General features: G+C 50.7%; 1 protein-coding gene across 1 annotated transcript in view; it reads left to right on the forward strand.

The window, feature by feature from the left end:
• The window catches only part of Xrcc1 (DNA repair protein XRCC1), a gene marked incomplete in the record, with an annotated part of 83,154 nt that overhangs the window by 58,032 nt on the left and 6,717 nt on the right, over positions 1-18,405 (forward strand). Inside the window, 3 exon segments of the mRNA XM_077705922.1 lie at positions 8,191-8,320; positions 9,358-9,585; positions 9,957-10,032. Of these exon segments, the coding sequence (XP_077562048.1) occupies positions 8,191-8,320; positions 9,358-9,585; positions 9,957-10,032 (434 nt within the window).

Below are 18,405 nucleotides of genomic sequence, written 5' to 3' on the forward strand. Positions count from 1 at the left end.
CAACCGCCCCCCTGAGTTATATAGCAGCACGAACGAAGCTGCCGCGGCCGACCAGACACGTCGCTCTGTATAGCTTCTCTGGAGAGACCAAGTACACCTTGCCGACAACCTTAAAGTTGCCAAGTAAAAATCGGCCGTCTTGTGAACGAAGCTGTAGATTAGCTGTTCCTGCTTGAGTGCGTGCGACAAGGCTTCAGCCCAGAAGCCGAAGCAGAGGGGCAAATATACTCAGTACGGTACTGCTGAACGAGTGCTTGCGAACATACCAAGTGACGGGTGGCGCACGAACAGAGCCGGCATCCCCAAAGAAAGAATACGGAGTTTCAGCTGGCCGCGTGTACCGTGTGTACCGGAACCTGACTGCGCAAGCGGGCGCGGCGAGGGCCGGCCGCCCGTCACCGGAAGCAAGCCACCCTACAGGAACGAATGCGCACATGCCGAATCAGTTTCACGCGACGCAGTTGTAGAGTATTTTTTGCTTAGATAGAAGCATGTACTATATTGCTTAGTCAATAATGCGAATAATACGCTAGGATATATATATTTTTTTGTGTGTGAACGTTAACATTTAATTATGTTTACTTTCTCTGGAATCTAGTCAGGTTTAATTCAGATTATCTCTAGTTTCCTCTTGGTTTCTTTTCCTCTTAATTTCGTCCTCGCTAAGGTTTCTTCTTTTGTTAATTTTGTCTAGCGTCTCGTTAGGTGTAGAATGAAGGTAAACCTTCTTTCTTAGGTGCAAGACAGACCATTTCGCCTGGCTCTGGTTTTTTCTTGGTTGTTTCTCATGATGGCTGTAATGGTGTTATTTATCACTCGTCTGAAGTCTAGTTAGGTGCAGCTGTCTAAAGCATCGCTTCTCTAGTTTTTTTTTTTTTCTTGGTAATTGCTCTGTCAGCTATGATGCTTTATTTCTGGGAACGTATGTTTTTCTAACTTGTCGAAAAAATGATCTGCTCGGTAAAGACTAAATGTTGAGTAAAAGCCACTTGAATTTTTGTGTGTGTGCTTCCCAGAACTGAAAATTGCAAATAAATGACATTTTGCTCTAGAAATCATCTCCTAAACAGACTTAAACTGCTCCGAAATTTGCATTTTGGTGCTCCAAAGCTGCTCCAAAACTACCCTTTTATTGCTCCAAGGCTGCTCCAAAACAGCGTTATTCTTGCTCCCTGAGCTGCTCCAAAAGGCTCAAGTCCGCTTCCACACCTGATCTGTGGAAACGGCACCCTCGGGAGGTGGATTTTATGAACGACTTGTGCGCTCGGTGAAGACATCTTTGAAGACCGTGGGACAGCGACTGGTGAATCTGGCCGAAATGGCCAGATTCTATCATCACGGAAGTCGACGCAAAAATTTCTCGGTACACCTTGTCTGCTTACGGGCTTTGAAGGCGCAAGCGTGGCGCACTATTGTGACGGCCGGGTACCCTTTATAAACTTTCACCCGTCGACACAGCGGCCACGCTATTTCACTGTCCTTGCTCCATCTTAATCTAACTTAATCTGTTTTTATCCGCCTTAATCCCACCTTACTAGCCATTTCTATCAATCACTAATAAATCATTAATTTATCCTGATTCATCTTCGTCCACATTAATTTTTCATAATTCATCCTAATCTACCTTAGTAATCATTGGGATCATTCAGTATTCACTCATTAACTTGGTAATCATTAGTCATGTTAGTGCGCCTAGCCATGCTTTGGTTCGCTTGTGGTTAAGAGACTCACCTCGTTAAGACAGATTAAGACCGACCTCGTTACCACCTCGGGTGCGTATAAATGACTCCACTGCAAGCGAATGGGTACGCGTAAATTTGGGAAACTTTAAGCAGTGTGATTTTCGCAATGAAGAAGACTGGTTTGAAGTTTGGTGCCCTGTTATTGTGCGTGTTCCTTTTCTCTCCCTCGTTTTGTTGCGTCGTTATAAGCCCATCGTCATTTTGCCTGGGGCCTTGGCGTCACGTGTATGCCTCGGAGGAACCGCGGTGGCGGCTGGCCTCGCGCCCGGAGCGTCGTTTTGCTCTGGGCGTCTAGGTCCCTCTTCGCAGCGCAGGTCACGTATGCCGCCGAGACGTGTACACGTATACACCGACGTGTGTATATATGTTATGCCGTGCATGCCGCGTGTAACGACGGCCTACTAAAGGGGCCATGACGGCAAAACGCAGCTTTAACTAATTTGAAAGAACTAGGCTTCGGTACCTCACTCGCAAAGAATTGCAAAGCATGGTTGTCGCACTAGACAAGCACCGTAGAATCGTGGGCCTGAAAATTAATATGCAGAAAACTAAAGTAATGCTCAATAACCTCGGGAGAACGCAGCGGCTTGAGATTGGTGGCGAGGCAGTGAAAGGGGTAAGCGAATATATTTACTTAGGCCAAGTAGTGACTCCGGATCCCAACCATGAGGCAGAGGTAATTTGAAAAATAAGACTGGGGTGGGGTGCATTCGCCAGGCATTCTCACATAATGAATGGCAGCCCACCATTGTCCCTGAAGAGGAAAGTGTATGACAGCTGCATCTTACCGGTACTCACCTACGGGGCAGAAACTTGGAGGCTCGCTAAAAGGGCGACTCAGCGAGCGGTGGAACGGAATATGATAGGTGTAATGTTAATAGACAAGAAGAGAGCGGAGTGGGTCAGGGAACAAACGCGTGTTAATGACATATTAGTAGAAATTAAGAAGAAGAAATAGACGTGGGCAGGGCATGTAACGCGAGGGCACGATAACCGATAGAGAAGGCAAGCGTGGCAGGGGGCGGCAGAAGGTTGGATGGGCAGATGAGATCAAGAAGTTTGCGGGGATTAATTGGTCGCAGTTAGCACAGGGCCTGGATAATTGGATATCTATGGGATAGGCCTTTGCCCTGTAGTGGGCGTAGTCAGGCTGCTGCTGATGACCTCACTCGGCTCAAGTGCAGCCAGGAAAGAGGTTTTTAACCAAAAAAAAAAAAAAAAGACGAGAGGAGCTAGTATTGGAAAACTTTTAAATTTGGCGCCGCAGTGACGTGTTATGTGCAGGAGTGACGTCATACGGGCCAGCACAAAAACACAATTATCAGTGTGTTGACAGCACTTTAGCATTCAAGTGATGCGACCAAAGGGAAGTGGAGGCCGCACTCCAATCGCCCAGAAATCTGTCTTAGCGAACGTTTAGGTCGGCGACCGCCAATCGCGCACAAAAAAATTCTGTGACGTCATAGAAGGGTTGCCGGAAAGTGGCTGTAGAATCGCCACTGATTCACATGCTTTCTGTAATATCTGCGTGATTTCTTCGAAATTTTCGACAAAATTGGGGCCGTTGTTATTGGGACAAAGCAGTCTGTTAAATGAACCAAATGACCTCGTGTCCTCTTAAGACCTGCGTTGCGTTGGCTGGTCGCTCGGAGCAGCAGCGGTGACCATACTGCGTGCGCGGGAAAATAGGAATAGAGCACGTGTGACCCTGCTGCCTGCCGCAATCCGGAAGCCGGTAAAAAACAACACCCTGACGCCGTCCGAAAAGCTCTCGCTGCGGGCCGCAGTCGACCAGCGGATATGCGTGAATGAAGTTGGAGGCGGTCTCATCTCGATGTCGTCGGTTTAACGGTATACTGTAACTTGCATATTATATGACGAATTTTTTGTTCGCACCCAGCTTTCTCTTCCATTCCAATTTCATTTCGGTACAGCCCGGTGCGGCGTTCTGCAGCGCTGAATTGAAGGCGCCGGCGTTGGGTAATATCGCTGTGCGAGTACGACCGCTTCGCTCTTCGGTTCCCTAAATTCGGTGCACAGTAGGCGTCTTCTCTTTATCGCCGGCGTCGTGCCTCGAAAACTCCTTTGCCCCTCATTTTCGTTTTTAACCCTTCCGCTTTGTCGCGATAAAATCTTGCGCCAGCAGAAGGGACGAAATGCGGCAGCGAGGCTGAAAAAAAAAAAAGTAATATAACGCGAGGAAAGGGGGCTGGGCGCAGCTTGTTCATTAAGGTCTTCCTTAATTTTCTCAGACCCCCGTGGGGATAGCGACGTTGGTTCGCAGCCAGAGAACGAGCCTTCCCGTCGTGCCCCTAATGGAAGTTAAGCTGCCTCCCCCGCGACCTTTCGCTCCCAGTGTAGCGGCAGTGGGACTCCAATTTGCCCTGTGTCTGCGGCCGTCGAGTTGTTTCGCGCTCGAGGCCCCCTTTTTAGAACCGCTAACGCTGCGTCGTCTTGTGATTCTCTCCTCCTTGGTTACGCGTCCCAACTTTATTTTCGCCGCTTTCTCCGTCTCCTGCACTGCCTGCACGAATGCTCCGAGAACCAAGAAGGCCTTGCGCATAGAAGTTGTGTGGAAATAACTATAGTCGTATAGTGGCAGAAAGAACAAATGCAAGGAGCGGTCGCGCTGTGCTCCGCTCGGGGACTGGCGTATGGTTGTTCTACTTTGGCGTTGGGCACTTTGCAAGGTGGTTTATACCTAGTCGCGCCAGAACGACTCGATTCCGTTTTTTATTTTGTAATGCCAAAGCGGTGGCGTGCATTAATTAACGAGCAAAATAAATACCCCATGAAGTTTTTAGAAGCTTTTGCGCGTATTATCGAGGCGGGCTGAAAACTGTCGATGAACGTTTCAGTGACCTCATAGATGTACCACGGCTCATTAACTTCTGTGATGGTCATGAGAGCAATATTTATTGCCGCTCGTTAATTAATGTACGCCACCGCTTTGGCATTACAAAATAAAAAGCGGAATCGAGGCGTTCTGGTGCGACTAGGTGAACCCCGTTCGGTATGCTAATAGTGGATTCGACTAATAAGAGGCTGGGAATCGCTGCTGCAGTTGCTCCTAGCGGCCATACCCGAAAGCGGTCGCAGTGGTTGCGGGATAACTTTGCCTGCGCGACGCACGTGCTTGCGTACAGAGCCGTGCACAAATAGCACTGGTATAAAAATGCAGCCGCTGCGACTTACAATCGAACCCGCGACCTCATTGGCGACCTTGCTGCCTTTCGGCCTCGGCCAACTCGCCTCCTCGGCGCTGTACAGGCGTCCGATGTAGGGCTGTTGGAACGATTTTGCTGCTCCGTGCGCAAGGCTGCACAACTTTTTTCTGAAGCCGCACTTAGATCAAATTGCAACGCGTATTGTTTAATTAAATTTTTGATGTGCTAATTAACCCTGTCTTGTACTCACTCTTAAAAAAAGTTCGGCGCACTTAGTAACATAACACTAACCAGTTACTTGTCCCGTTATTGACTAGGTACTTGGTTGCTTTTACTAGCTGGTCCTGCATAACCTAGTAAAAAGCTACGCGCAACAATGTAGATCTGCGGAGTGCGCAGCGCGACATGGACACATTAATCACGCACATATCACACGTGGGCACTCAACAAATGAATTGAGCAAGAAAGCCACCGGGAAGCACGAGGAGAGCGAGTATAACTTAGTTGCCTTAGAAATACATCTGCTCTTCTTGCTTTTATAGCTAGCAGCGGAAAGTCCCCTGAAAGAGTCGGTGGGCTTGACGTAAAAATCAAACATTTTAGCGATAATTTTAGAATTATGCATTTTATTGTGAGCATATACAAGACAGCATGTGGCTTTGCAAAAACTTTTTAATCGTGATTTGGTGTAGAAAAAGAGCTTCACTTATTATGTTCAATCATTCATAGAATTTGTTACTTCAGCGAATGTTAGTATCAAACCAGCAGCAGTTACTAAGTGCACGGTCTCGGTTCTACACTTAGTGGCAGGACCTACGTACCGTTCTGGGGGGTAGTAAACTCCGTAAGGAGTTAGTAAATACAGCCGTTACTACCCTTTTACGAGCTTTTTTGTTAAGAGTGTTCGGTATACCTTTATTTTTACGCACCTCTTGTCTGCAGTATACTTGTGTGCATGATGCGATGATATTTTGTTATCTTCTTATGATTTCTAACTTATATTGCTAACACGTCACTTTGTCAACGGTTGTATCGTTCTTTTTTGTTCATTGCAAATTTGAGATGACTGTTCAAACCTTGTCGCAGCGCCTTTGAACATTTGTAACACCCCTTACTCGATGCATTGGAAAGGGAACTGTAAGGTATTCTAAATAAATAAATAAATAAATAAATAAATAAAGGCCAGCTTTACTGACCTAACGTCGCGAACGCTTACAGCAGCGAAGCTGTCTGGCGTTCTCTAATCGCAAAGCTAAACTTCATCGAAATTCTCGAAGGCAGAAAATAAAGTTCCGTTCGCGCTACAACTCTATAGCTGTCGCTCCCCACGGGCGGCGGCTTCTTCCAGAGAGCGCGCGACTTTCCCCATTTTGCGAACATTCGAGAAACGGCCGCCGAGCGCACTCGTCTATATCATGGAGTTTCTCACAATATACACTATACTCGGTTACAACTCAAGAACGGCACCACCGCATGTAGAGTATCACTCCGCCAAAGCGCCGGACCGGTGACGTCAGTGCGCGCGTGTTTTGAAAGGGGTTTGCTATGAATGCATGATATCGTCTGCCTTGTCTCACGCAGTTTGTTAGTCGTCACTGGAGTCGTTTGTAAGCATATTAAGTCCAAAAAATCACGGGAACGGCTCACGCCATGTTCAAAATATTCCCAGTAACGCCCTACTTGCGCCGCGCGGAGAAACATCCGGCTACGGTGATGAGGCACAGCGGCAACTTCGGTGCCGTTAAGTTGTCACCGAGTATAGAGAGGAATCTGGCGCTAGCGTCTATGCGGCTCACGTCAAGGCCGTCTGTGTCGTCATGGGCCGCCATTATACATCGCGCTCGCCTTAGTTTCATCATTGGCTTGGATTGAAACGTTTTAGTGACCGCAAATTTAAACAAAGTGCCACAAAAACGCGAAGAATAGTGTGCAATTATGTATGTGGAAAATAAAAACCGGCTGTTTTACATCTAAGGAAAAAGGAAGTAAAGCGTATTTTTTCCGGAACGGTTGTGCCTGCTATTCCGCAGGCCAAGGTTGTAGCAGAGTCCTCGTTCCGGCAAAAATACGCTTTACTTCCTTTTTCCTTAGATGTAAAACAGCCTGTTTTTATTTTCCACATACATAATTCCACACTATTCTTCGCGTTTTTGTGGCACTTCGTTTAAATTTGCGGTCACTAAAACGTTTCAATCCAAGCCAATGATGAAACTAAGACGAGCGCGATGTATAATGGCGGCCCATGACGACACAGACGGCATTGACGTGAGCCGCAAGGACGCTAGCGCCAGATTCCTCTAGAAGCACTGAAGGACTCTGGTTGTAGTTATGAACAATGTTAATATTTGTGGGGGGGGGGGGGGACTCATTAGAGACTCTGTTTTATTAATTTTACCATTATTTAAAATTATAAGTTGTTTGAAGAGTTTGGAAAGTTTTTTGAGCGTGCCTATGAAAACTTTGCCTTCGTGGTGAACCGGTGCACCGACCGTCAGCTAGTTTAACAAGAAAAAAGAAAACGTGGCGTTAAACAGTCGTGAACGATGACCAAGATAGGACGCATACAAGCGCCCGTATCTGTCGTATCTTGTCTTCGTCGAAGTACGTTTTGTTTCTTTTCGTCGGCTACAAATTTCGCGGCGGCATATTACCCGCTCAGTCATACGTCCTTCGAGTGCGGCATAAGCAAATTCAGGTGCGATCACGTACTGCCTGCTGTTTCACCGAACACGGCTGCCGCAGAACAGGCAGGATTTCGGCTTCCTTGTAGCTCGTAAACGTGTTAATGCATAGTGAAGAAAGCAAATCCCAAAAACCGCTTAAAAATCCAATTTTCATGCCAAGCCCGAGCCAAAAAGGGGGTCTTCCCATGAACCCCCACGACGACATGGCTTACCAGGCGCAGTTTTCTCTCTAGTATACTTACTAAGAAACTCTATGGTCTATTGTGCGCGCTGCACCGAGCCATCCTTTGGTGGCCGACTTTTCTCCTCTCCTTGACTCCGCCTACCTGCGCCCGGCGCACGCTCTCACCCGCGCCCCGGTCCCGCCCACCTTGCGCGTGACGTCCGCTCCCCCTCTCCCCACTACGCTGCCTGCTCTTCCCTCACTAGGCTATTCCCTCTCCACATCGCTGTTCCCCGCGTTACCACGGCTCGTCCCATGAAAGCCTCAGCCAAGAACAGCTTCGCTGTTTATAAATAGACAACAAAGAACGTGTGTCGCCTGTTTCGGGCACCTTCCGGGCGCGTGTGATACAGCTTGGGATGTTTCGTTTCCAGATGACACACGTGAGACTTCGGACGCCGTTTCGGTGCGAGCAAGCCCAGAAGAAGAGCAGGGCGGGGACAGTGACTTCGACGCCGCCACGGACGTCGACGAAGAACTGGACACGGAGGAGGAGATTGAGCTGTGCGTGCTGGCTTGGCTCAGTCCGGGGAAAGCGTGCACTTGGCCGTGCATGTCCTGCGTACCCAGTGCCCGCTTTCCACTCGCTGCGAGTGACATGCCTGATTGTTAAAAAAAGGGAGCACTACCATGGTGCTAGTCACTTTATTAAGCGTCCTCTGTCGGGGAAGCAAAAGGGTTGTCCCATAAAGGGTCACTTGTTTATAGGCTGAACTGACCGTCATGCGCCCCAATGTCTTTGCTTGCTTTCGTACAAAAAAAGAAATTCGGGCTGCTTTGAGAGCTGGGATTAGAATACCTGACTAGAAAGCTGACTAATTACATTCTTTAGGTAAAAACAAATGGGGGAAAATTAACAGGCCGAGTTTAACAAAAGCCGAAAACGTAATGCGTTCCCTGCTTGAGGGTTGGTATGCAGTCAAAATGGCGTCATTGATCAAATATGGGGGCGCACATCATTGGTACGTTGGGATGATCAAATATGAGGGCGCACATCATTTGTACGTTGGGAGCAATGCTTAAGCTATGTAGATATTTAAGACGTCTTTATCGATACTTCATGCCCGTTTTTTATCGAGTGAAGTGGGTGGCAAAAGTACATTTGGAGCTATTGGAGACTGCCGTGTATATTTTCCGTTTGTAACCCACAGTGCTTCCCTGAGAATCCTTCAAGGCCATCCAGAAACCTTCCTATTCTAATAAAATCAGAAGGCGATGTCAAGCTGTACATTGCTTCCTTGATGCTTCGTCCTTCCCCTGTTTGAATCATTTTTTCGCTCTGGAAAGTTCCTATTCATTCAATTTTTCTTTTTCCAGTAGACCACATTGTGCCATCGTTGTTTTTTGGAACAAAACTCCGAACTTCGGCTGGTGCAACGCGTGGGTAAGGGCAGCAAGCTCCAACGGGATCCTCAAATGAGGATTCCGACCACGTGCTCTTTTTTTTTTTTTTTTTTTTGCGCGATAAAGTTTCTCTGCCTCTCTCCCCGACGATTCATCTCCTTCCGCGGTGCAAGGACTCCTGCTCGCGTTACCTGCAGGGCCAAGCAGCGCTCGGCTTCTGCGAAATCTTCGCGCACAGCTGGAGGCGGGGCTTCTCGATCCGGGTCCTCCGAGACTCGGCCGCCGGCGGGCCGCGGCGATGACCCGAGGCCTCCCGACTTGCCCGAACTGCCGGACTTTTTCGCCGGGAAGACTTTCCTGCTGTACGGTGATTTCCCGGAGGAGGAGAAGCGGGCGCTCACCAGGTACATCATCGGCCACGATGGGTGAGTGAGCGCGCCCTGCGGCTTCCTCTTCCCTGTCTGTCCCGCTGGTGGGACGAATGGAGGCCGGAAGCTGCATTCGAAGCAGCACCGAAGAGGGGCTTCTTTTGTTTTTCGTGCGCCACGTCTCTTTACCGTTCGTGATTGGACAGCATTGCGCTGTGCCGTGCTTGTAGGATAGGCAAACGGAATTCAAGCGGAAAACTTTTCAGAAGTACTGTTCTGGTACCACCAGGGACCCTTTAATTAAGCTGTTCTGCCCAACTGCAGCAAATTTTCCCGGTTAAGTGCTTGTAGTTTTGCAAGATGCCAGCTATTTATTTCCACTATGACAAACGTTACAAGATGCGCGAGTGTCGTTACGTTCTGCACAGGGATCTCAAGGACGACATGGACGCCTGCGTGAAATTCGTGGTCACCAAGGCGGATTGGAACGACTACTTCGATGAGGTGAGCGCTTGTTATGTTCCACTCGCTTTATTCGAGGGGTCGGCGTCGGGTAGGCGACAGCAAGTGTGTGTCGTGGAATAGAGAACAAACTGGGGGTGTTAATGACATCCTAGCATATATTAGGCAAAATGTGTGTAGTGTTTAGAGGATGCAGGTCTTTTTGGCATTACGATCTGCGCGCTGTATTTTTTTCCCCTGAGGTATGTATTCTTACCGTGTGCTATTTTCGAAACGAGCACGAATCTCGAGCGGGGCGTCGATCGGGTGTGTTCCAACAGCAGGGCGCGTGCGTGTTGCTTGTGCACGGCGACGTCCTGTGCCCCCTTGTGTCGCGGCAGCCACTTTGCTGTACACGTGCCAAGGTTGAGGCGCGCTGTGGTGTCTGAGTCCTAAACGGCTCGCCTTAGCGTGCGCTCTTGCCGTTGCGGTTTCCGGAGGTGAACTCATAAAGAGCGCGTGCGCGTACAGCTACGAAGCGTGGTCGGGGCTTTCCTACTCTCTGCTTCGGCGAGTGAGCTACGACCTCATTTCACGCGCAGAAATAACGTCCCCGAGAGAGAGAGACAGCTCTTTTCCAAATGAAATCAGCGAGGTTTACCGGCGTGTTGTCGCCTACAGGTTTCGATTCTAAATATGCATGGCTGCGCCTGTCGGGGCCTGCTAATGGTACGGCTTAAAGCACGCGTGAGCACGAGTCCATAACAGTGGCTGCGACTCCGAAGAGTTCAGTGCGCTGATGGTGGCCCCTCGTTATTACGAAGTCATTGTCTACGGGTCACATACTTAATTTGTTTTAAATAGCTTTGCAATTTGCGCTTATTAGTTTGGGCTGTTTTGCTGAGGTGTAAAGACACATTTGAATTTTTCTCCCTAAGAGTAGTCATCTCGTCACAAGACCGTGCTAGCAGCGCAGTATCGGCACAATCGACCGGCGCTCGTGCGACAGAACGGAAAATGCCTTTTCCGTATTCTTTCCGCGACGCACACAAGCCTCGCCCAGCGGTGAGTCCTCGCTCACATGGGGACCTCCTTGACTCCAAGCTGCCAGCTCGGGCCTCAAAAAGCAACGCAGTGCCTGCGGTTCGCGTAAAGAAAACACGCCTTCCCCGAGCGGCCGTCGCGGCAGGGAATCGCCGGGCGTCAAAGTCAGGCGGGGGCAGCGCAGCCGAGAAACTGGGCCGAGCTCCTTTGCAGGAGACCGCGATTTGCATATTGTTGAATCGCGAGTGGTAGCGAACAACGACCGTCCTGGCTGCGAACTGCTGCTCGCCTCAAAAAGAAGGAAAGAAGAAGTAGACAAGAGAGCGGATCCGGCCGGTGACGAGGCTGCTGCAGCAGCTCGGGCGGAGAATGCACCAAGAAGACAACGCAGCTGCCGGGTGCGCAGACGGACGTCACCTTCCGTTGGCCCGAGATTCCGCCCTTCCATTCCGCCTCCCGCGAGCGAGTGGCACGTGCGCTTCCCCGTCGATGGATAGGCCATGGCGTTTTCTCTGTGTTTGTCTCCTGCTTTGGACGAGTGGAGCACAGCGCGTTCCGGTTGAACGACGGGGCAACGAAAGCGATCGTCTGCCCTTTGAATGGGACGCCGTTTTCTTTCTTTCGTTTCTTAATGCACTTACGGTGGGCGCTTTGGGCTCGAGGGGCATTTTGTTGAACCCGCGTTATCGGAGCGTATGGACCACGGTGGCGCCTCACGTAGGCGAGGTTTCTGCGAGCCATTCCCTGCTGGGAGTCAGGTGGACTGCAGGCTGTGGTGCTGTGTTCTTCGGCACGCGGATGCGGTACATTGAAATGGAGAAGGGAGGTATACGATCAGTTCTTTCAAACTGCCTGAATCGGCCGCATTCTGGGAATTTACGCGGCCTAAAAAGAAACCGCGGCCTTCCGCTGGAGCCTCTTGAAGTGACGTGCTTTCACCTAGCGAGCGGCCAAGCCCTGCTTCGAAGGGCTGAACGTGCTGGCGCCAGCTTTGGCGCAGGTTTGGTTGTGTTCAAGTACTTGGTGGAGGCGACTAAGCGAGATGCTAAGGTGGAGATGCTAAGCGAGCAGTGCAGGGGCGGGTGGGCAGCGCAGGGGAAGGTTAGCAAACGAAGCGCTGTTAGGTCACTTTTGTTGCGCCGAACACGTACTGTTGTTGTTCCACCCTTACGTAAGCGAGACGGAATTGCGCATCGTTAGAGCAAATGGTGTAACAGTACTAATTAGCGGCGAATTTACTTTGTAAGTTACTTTGGCACTGACTTGCTCTTGAGTTCTGTTGCCACGAACCTGTCACTCGCGAGTGCATAAAAATGAGTGGAAAGCTTTTTCGCGCATTCATTTATTGTTTATCGCTGCCCTTGTGCTTTGAACCTTTTGCTTCATCTGAATTGGTTTTCGCGCTGTCACTACCTTTTCAACGCGAAAGCGGTAAGTAGCTCACTGAGCGAAAAAGCGGTCGTTCTAGAAACTCGGGAGATGAATTCACATTGGCTCACAGCAAATCCCCCTGGCGGCCAACAAACTCCCATTGCTGCAAACGAAAACGCAGATTGATACGCAGAAGAGAGAGATGGCGACGCGGGTATGCAACATCTCGACGTTAGGCCTAACATTACGCTTCGCGTTTAAAGTCGTCTCCTCAGCTCGACGTACAATGGGCCTCCTCAGCTCGACGGGTGTGGTGTTGCATGGCGTGTCGTTAGGCTAGCTCTACGTTAAGTTGACCCAGCTGCGTTAGGTCTAACATCGCAGGTTAGGCCTGATGACGTCTAATGTCGTTAAACGGTACCCATTCCGATTCGGAAAAGTACTCATTGCATTTCATTTGCACTGCATTTCGGCCTGATGATGAAAAAACTTTATTATAGTCGTCACTGTTAAGACGGAGTCACTGCTTGGGAGTAGCAGTGTACTCGTCCCTTCAGACGGCGGTCAGGAACCCATGGGCCCTGGCGGCGTCTTCCGCCAGCTGGACGACTGCTGTTTGGACGTCGGGTTGGGAGCTAAGCAGCGCGGCCTCCGTGCCTCGTAATGCGTACACGTGGTGTCTCCAGTTTACCGGGACACGCCCAAACCATGTGCTGGAGCGTGGCGGCTGCGGCGCCGCACCACTTGCACTTATCTGTGTATATTTCTGGAAAGTTTCGGTGGCACAGGGCGGGGTGTGGGAAGGTGTTCGATTGTACCCTGCGCCATGCAACCGATTGCCTTCTGCTAAGTGTACGATGAGCGGCTGGAAGTGTACGTCGGCCTAATCTATAATGCTGGGTAATTTCTTGGTATGTAGCCAGCCTGTCCCTCCCCCCCGTCGATGACGGCACGTTGTCTTCGAAGTCGGCCTGGTAGCTGAATCCTCGGGCCGCTTCGTGTGCCATCTCGTTTCCCGGGAGAGACGAGTGTGCTGGTGTCCATATCAAACGGATATGTCGTGAGGGCAGGATTGGTTTGCTTTGAATTATCTTGGCTGCCGCTTTGGATATTCTCCCTCGTAAATAATTTCGCAGTGCGGTCTTGGAGTCGGAGATAATGGTCGTGGCCGACGTGCCCGCAACGGCCAGAGCGATGGCTACTTCTTCCCGAATTTCGGGATTAGCCTCTGTGACGGAGCATGATGCGACCGTATTGCCCTGCTGGTTTACTACAACAGCCACTGCCGCTCTTCGTCTGGGGTAGTCCGCCTTGTCAACGTAGCAGATCTCTGAGTTGGAGTGGTACTGCTTGTGAAGTGCCGTGGCTCGAGCCAGCCGTCTCTCTTTATGATGCTCCGGATGCATATTTTTAGGTAAAGGGGCCACACTGAGGTGCGCGCGTAGCTCGTCCCCAAGCAAAATTTTTGTTCCGTGTTGGTCTGCGTAGGAGATGCGGAGAAGATCTAAGATGGCTCTTCCGGTGGCGCTTGCGGCTAGTCTGTTGTACTGTGCTGTGCGCTGGGCTTCGACGAGTTCGTCTAGGGTGTTGTGTATGCCCATCTCCATCAGTCGTTCGTTAGAGGCCGAGATTGGGATGCCCACTGCCAACTTGATGGCTTTGCGTATAATACGCTCAACTTTTTCTTTCTCTGTTCGAGTGAGCTTGAGGTACGGGGTGACGTAGGTAATTCTGCTTATAATGAAAGCATGCACGAGACGTAGGATGTTGCCCTCTTTGAGCCCATGGTGTCTGTTGGCTATTCTTGCAATTAGCCTACTAATTTGAGTAGCCGTGTTTTGCAGGGCCCGTATTGTGACCGTATCGGTTCCCGTTTCCTGTATGCGCAGACCGAGAATACGCATACACTCTGTTCGAGGAATGCATCTTCCCTGTAACTGAACCTGTACATCCGGGTCATTTCTCGGCCTTCGACCGGCTGTGGTGGGTCTGAAGAAGAGGATCTCTGACTTCTGAGGCAAACACGCGAGTCCGCGTGAGGAGACGTAGTTTTCAACAATCGTGGCAGCCTCTTGTAGTCTTTCTTGAATGTCTCCGTCCCTGCCTCCCGCGGTCCAGATTGTTATATCATCAGCGTAGAGGCTGTGATGCATGTCAGGAATTCTCTGTAGTAGGGGAGGTAACTTAATTATGGCCACATTAAATAGAAATGGTGATAAGACTGACCCCTGTGGGGTGCCACGGCTACCCAGACTTATAAGGTCAGATTTGAGGTCCTGTACCGTTATTCGGGCGGTCCTTTGGGTCAGAAAGTCGGCGATGTAGTTGTACGCTTTGTTTCCCACATTTAAGTCACTGAGATTATGAAGGATGGCACTGTGGGCCACACAGTCAAAGACTTTAGTCAAGTGAAGCCCCATTATGACTCGAGAATCAAGTGGGGACACGCCCGGGTTGTCAATTATTTGATGTTGAAGTTGTAACATCACGTCTTGCGTTGATAGGGAAGACCGGAAACCCACCATGGTGTGCGGGAAAAGCTGATGCGTTTCCATGTGGCGGTTGAGACGGGTCAAAACCACGTGCTCCATCAGCTTCCCGAGGCAAGAGGTCAGTGAAATAGGCCTCAAGTTATCTAACTTTAGAGCCTTTCCAGGTTTGGGAATGAGCTTAATCAGGGCGCTTTTCCACGTGGGGGGAAGATTTCCCGTGTTCCACACCTTGTTCATGTAGGCGGTAAGAGCCTGTATGGACGAGTCATCAAGGTTGGTGATTACACGATTGGTAATACCGTCAGGGCCTGGTGCAGATCGCGTGTTGAGATGAGAGATAGCCTCATACACTTCTGCTTTGGTGATGGGTCTGTCCAGCTCGAGGTTGGGTTTACCGGCATATGGCCTAGCTGGTTCTGAGGGGGCAGTCTGAATGTAGAGGTCCCGCAGCTTTTGCAGTAATGCGTTTTCATCCCCTTGATGCTCGTGTAGAATACTCAGTAGGTTGTTACGCTGAGTAACGCGTCTTCCCTCTGGGTTCAATAGGCAGCGGATGGTGTGCCATGTTTTGGGGGTATTCATCTGCACCTCCATCCGATCACACAGAGTGTTCCATTGTTGGTTGGTGAGGTACGCGGCGTGTTTTTCGATTTCCTTGTTGAGTCTAGCGAGCCTTCTGCGCAAGGAGCGGTTATGCCGCTGCGTGCGGAGCCTCTTCTGTATACTGTCTTTGGCCTCCCACACGTGCAGAAGTCGTGAGTCTATATTTTCAAGACTAGCCTCTTCCGGTACTACGTGTGTGGACAGGTCAACGTTATTTTGTAAACTTTGCACCCATGTGTCCAAGTCATCGATGGTAGGGTCCACTTCTGTGTCCTGCACCCGCCTTAGTTTACGGAACGTGTCCCAGTTAACTATCTTGTACTTCCGGCCGGTGGGTTTAGACGGTCCTGCTGTAAGCGTAGTCTCCAAGATGAAGTGGTCACTGCCCAAGTCTTTAAAGATGTTTGTCCACGTAGCGCTTGAAGCATTATATACGAGTGTGAGATCAGGGGTGGTGTCTCGTTGGACACTGTTGCCTCGCCTCGTTGGGTGTGCCGGATCCGTCAGAAGTGTCAAATTGAGTTGTTGTATGGCTTCCCAGAATTTCTACCCTTTTTTAGTTGGCCTTGTGTAGCCCCATGCGGGGTGTGGAGCATTGAAGTCGCCCAAAATGGCCAACGGGTGTCCACGGGACGTGTGGAGGGCTTGGTGTAGTAGCTGCGTGAGGTTGCGCGACTGTTTGGGTGCGCTGTACACATTGAAAATGTACAATCTCTGGACGTGCCGGGCAGACGTAGGAAGAATTTCTAAAAATACGTATTCAGTGCCAGGGCTGTTGACATACAGTTGTTTGGCGGGGATGTTTCTGTGCAGCAGTGTTGTTACCCGCTGCTTCTGTGGAGCGTCTGTGTCAGCTGCGGTCGAGTGATACGCTTTATACCCTGAGAGTTTGGCCGGAACTTCTGTTTCTTGTAGGGCGATTACATCGGGCGTTGGCTGTCAATTATGATACAGGAAATTTACGTAATGGTGCAATACTCCCCTTTTGGATCTGCACCCCCTACAGTTCCACTGCCATGTGGGGTAGCTGTTATTACGTCTTGTCGTTATCATTGCGAGCTGTGTTTTATTCAATCTCGTTGCTCAGAATCGTGGCGGCCTTCACTGCATGCGTACAAGCGTAGGGAGGAGGCCGCGTGGGACCTGGGGAGCTGTGCGGAACCCGCGTAAGGCTATATTCCAGGGATGTCACCTTCCCGCCAATCGTCTCTCTGAACTTGGCGAGTGCTCTGGCCAGAGTGGTTACCATGTGGGCCAGCTTGTCAAATCGCTCGTCGAATTTCTTTTCCAGCTTGCTTTCCAGTAATTGTAGGTCGTTGTGTACTATTGGTTGTTGACGGGACGTGTTGTCCTCGGCTCGTCGTTTCGGTGGGGAAGGGGCCAGTTCTGAGGAATGTATGACTTGAACTGCGGGTGTCGTGGCCGAAGTTGATGTAGTGGCTGTGCTACGTTTCAGTTGTACTATTTCTGCCTTGAGCTGTCTGTTTTCAGCCAAGACTTGATCAAGTGTGGCGCGTGTGCTAGCTAATTCGGCGTGTGCGACACCGGTTGATGTTTGGGAGGTGTCTTGGTGAGTGTGTCCCTGCGAACTTCCCTTTAGGGAGGCCGTCGCTGCCCAGCCCACCTGTGACATTCCATCCGGTGTTCTTCTGATGCTCTGCCGATCATGCTGTACAGTGGAGCCGTGCCTCGGACCACGCTTCTTCGATTTAGAGCGAGGTCGTCGCGGGGCTGGTACACTGTTGTCGGGCAGCCTGGGGAAAGAAGCGGAGCGGTCCCGTCGGCGTCCTTGCGAAGACTGACGAGCGGCTTGTTCTTTTCGCCACTGACGCTGTTTGAGAATAAATGGAGTGCGGTAGCGCTGCGCGCACTGTTTGTCGCCCGTGGGATGGTCTTTGCCACAAAGGGCGCACTGGGTGACACATTCATGTTCGTCCATTGGGTTAGCGAGTCCGCAGGCACTGCAGTGGGAACGGTCCGGATAAGGACACACATCCGTTCGGTGACCCAGCTTGCCGCAGGCTGAGCAAACCTCATGCTTCTTGTGAATGTAGCACCTGTACTCGGCTCCCCTGTAGTAGACGAAGTACGGCACTCTATTGCCGGAAAAGGCGATAATCACCGAATTTGTTCGGCCCATGCGTCTCGCATGCAATGCGGTGGGGTTTCTTGAGTAAACTATGCTGCGAGCTATATCCTCTGCTGAGTCGTATGCAGGGATATTGTGGATCACGCCTTTTACGGAGTCTTCTGGGGTCGTGACATACACTGTGGCGGAGAACGAGGTTTCCCATACTTTGAGCTCTTCGATGCGCGCATAACGTTCAGCTCGATCTAAGAGTGCAGTATTTGCCACGAGGATGTTCTGCTCGTGGTTAACTCTGAGTAGGTCTTCGGTTGCTTCGGCCGGTTCCAGGCCGGCGGCTTGTAGTACGCTGTCTCTCAGCGTAGCGTCACTTACACGAGCTACATTAATGCCTTCCCGCGGGCGGATGACGACCTTGACATCGTCTCTGGGTAGTCTGGGAAGGGGGCGCTTACTTGTACGGAGGCCTGGACGTCGTTGTCCTTGGGGGGTCTTCCACTTGTTGGACGTCGCTGTGTCGTTGACGGTGGTGGAGAGGTGGTGTGGACTCGTTGCGTCACGCTGGAACTGCTGCAGGGCTTGGCCGAACTTTCGGCGATGGCATGGCAGCCATCCCACAGTGTCACCGTGCTCTTGAGCTGTTATCGGTTCCCCTTCAACAACGGTTACCATCCGCACCGCTGTTCCGATGACTTGCCGCGACGTGTTCGGAGTTTGAGCGACGACTGTGCGCTCGGGCGATGCGTCGTTGCTCTGCGCCGCAGCTGCGCCTGCTGCTCCCCGTGGCTCCGCCATGCAGGGAACGGCGAACCCACCACTGCCTCGCTTAGGCTTAGCGAA

This window comes from Haemaphysalis longicornis, unplaced genomic scaffold, assembly GCF_048455015.1.
Source record: "Haemaphysalis longicornis isolate Haplotype H1 unplaced genomic scaffold, Haemaphysalis longicornis Haplotype H1 scaffold_4, whole genome shotgun sequence".
NCBI lineage: Eukaryota > Metazoa > Arthropoda > Arachnida > Ixodida > Ixodidae > Haemaphysalis > Haemaphysalis longicornis.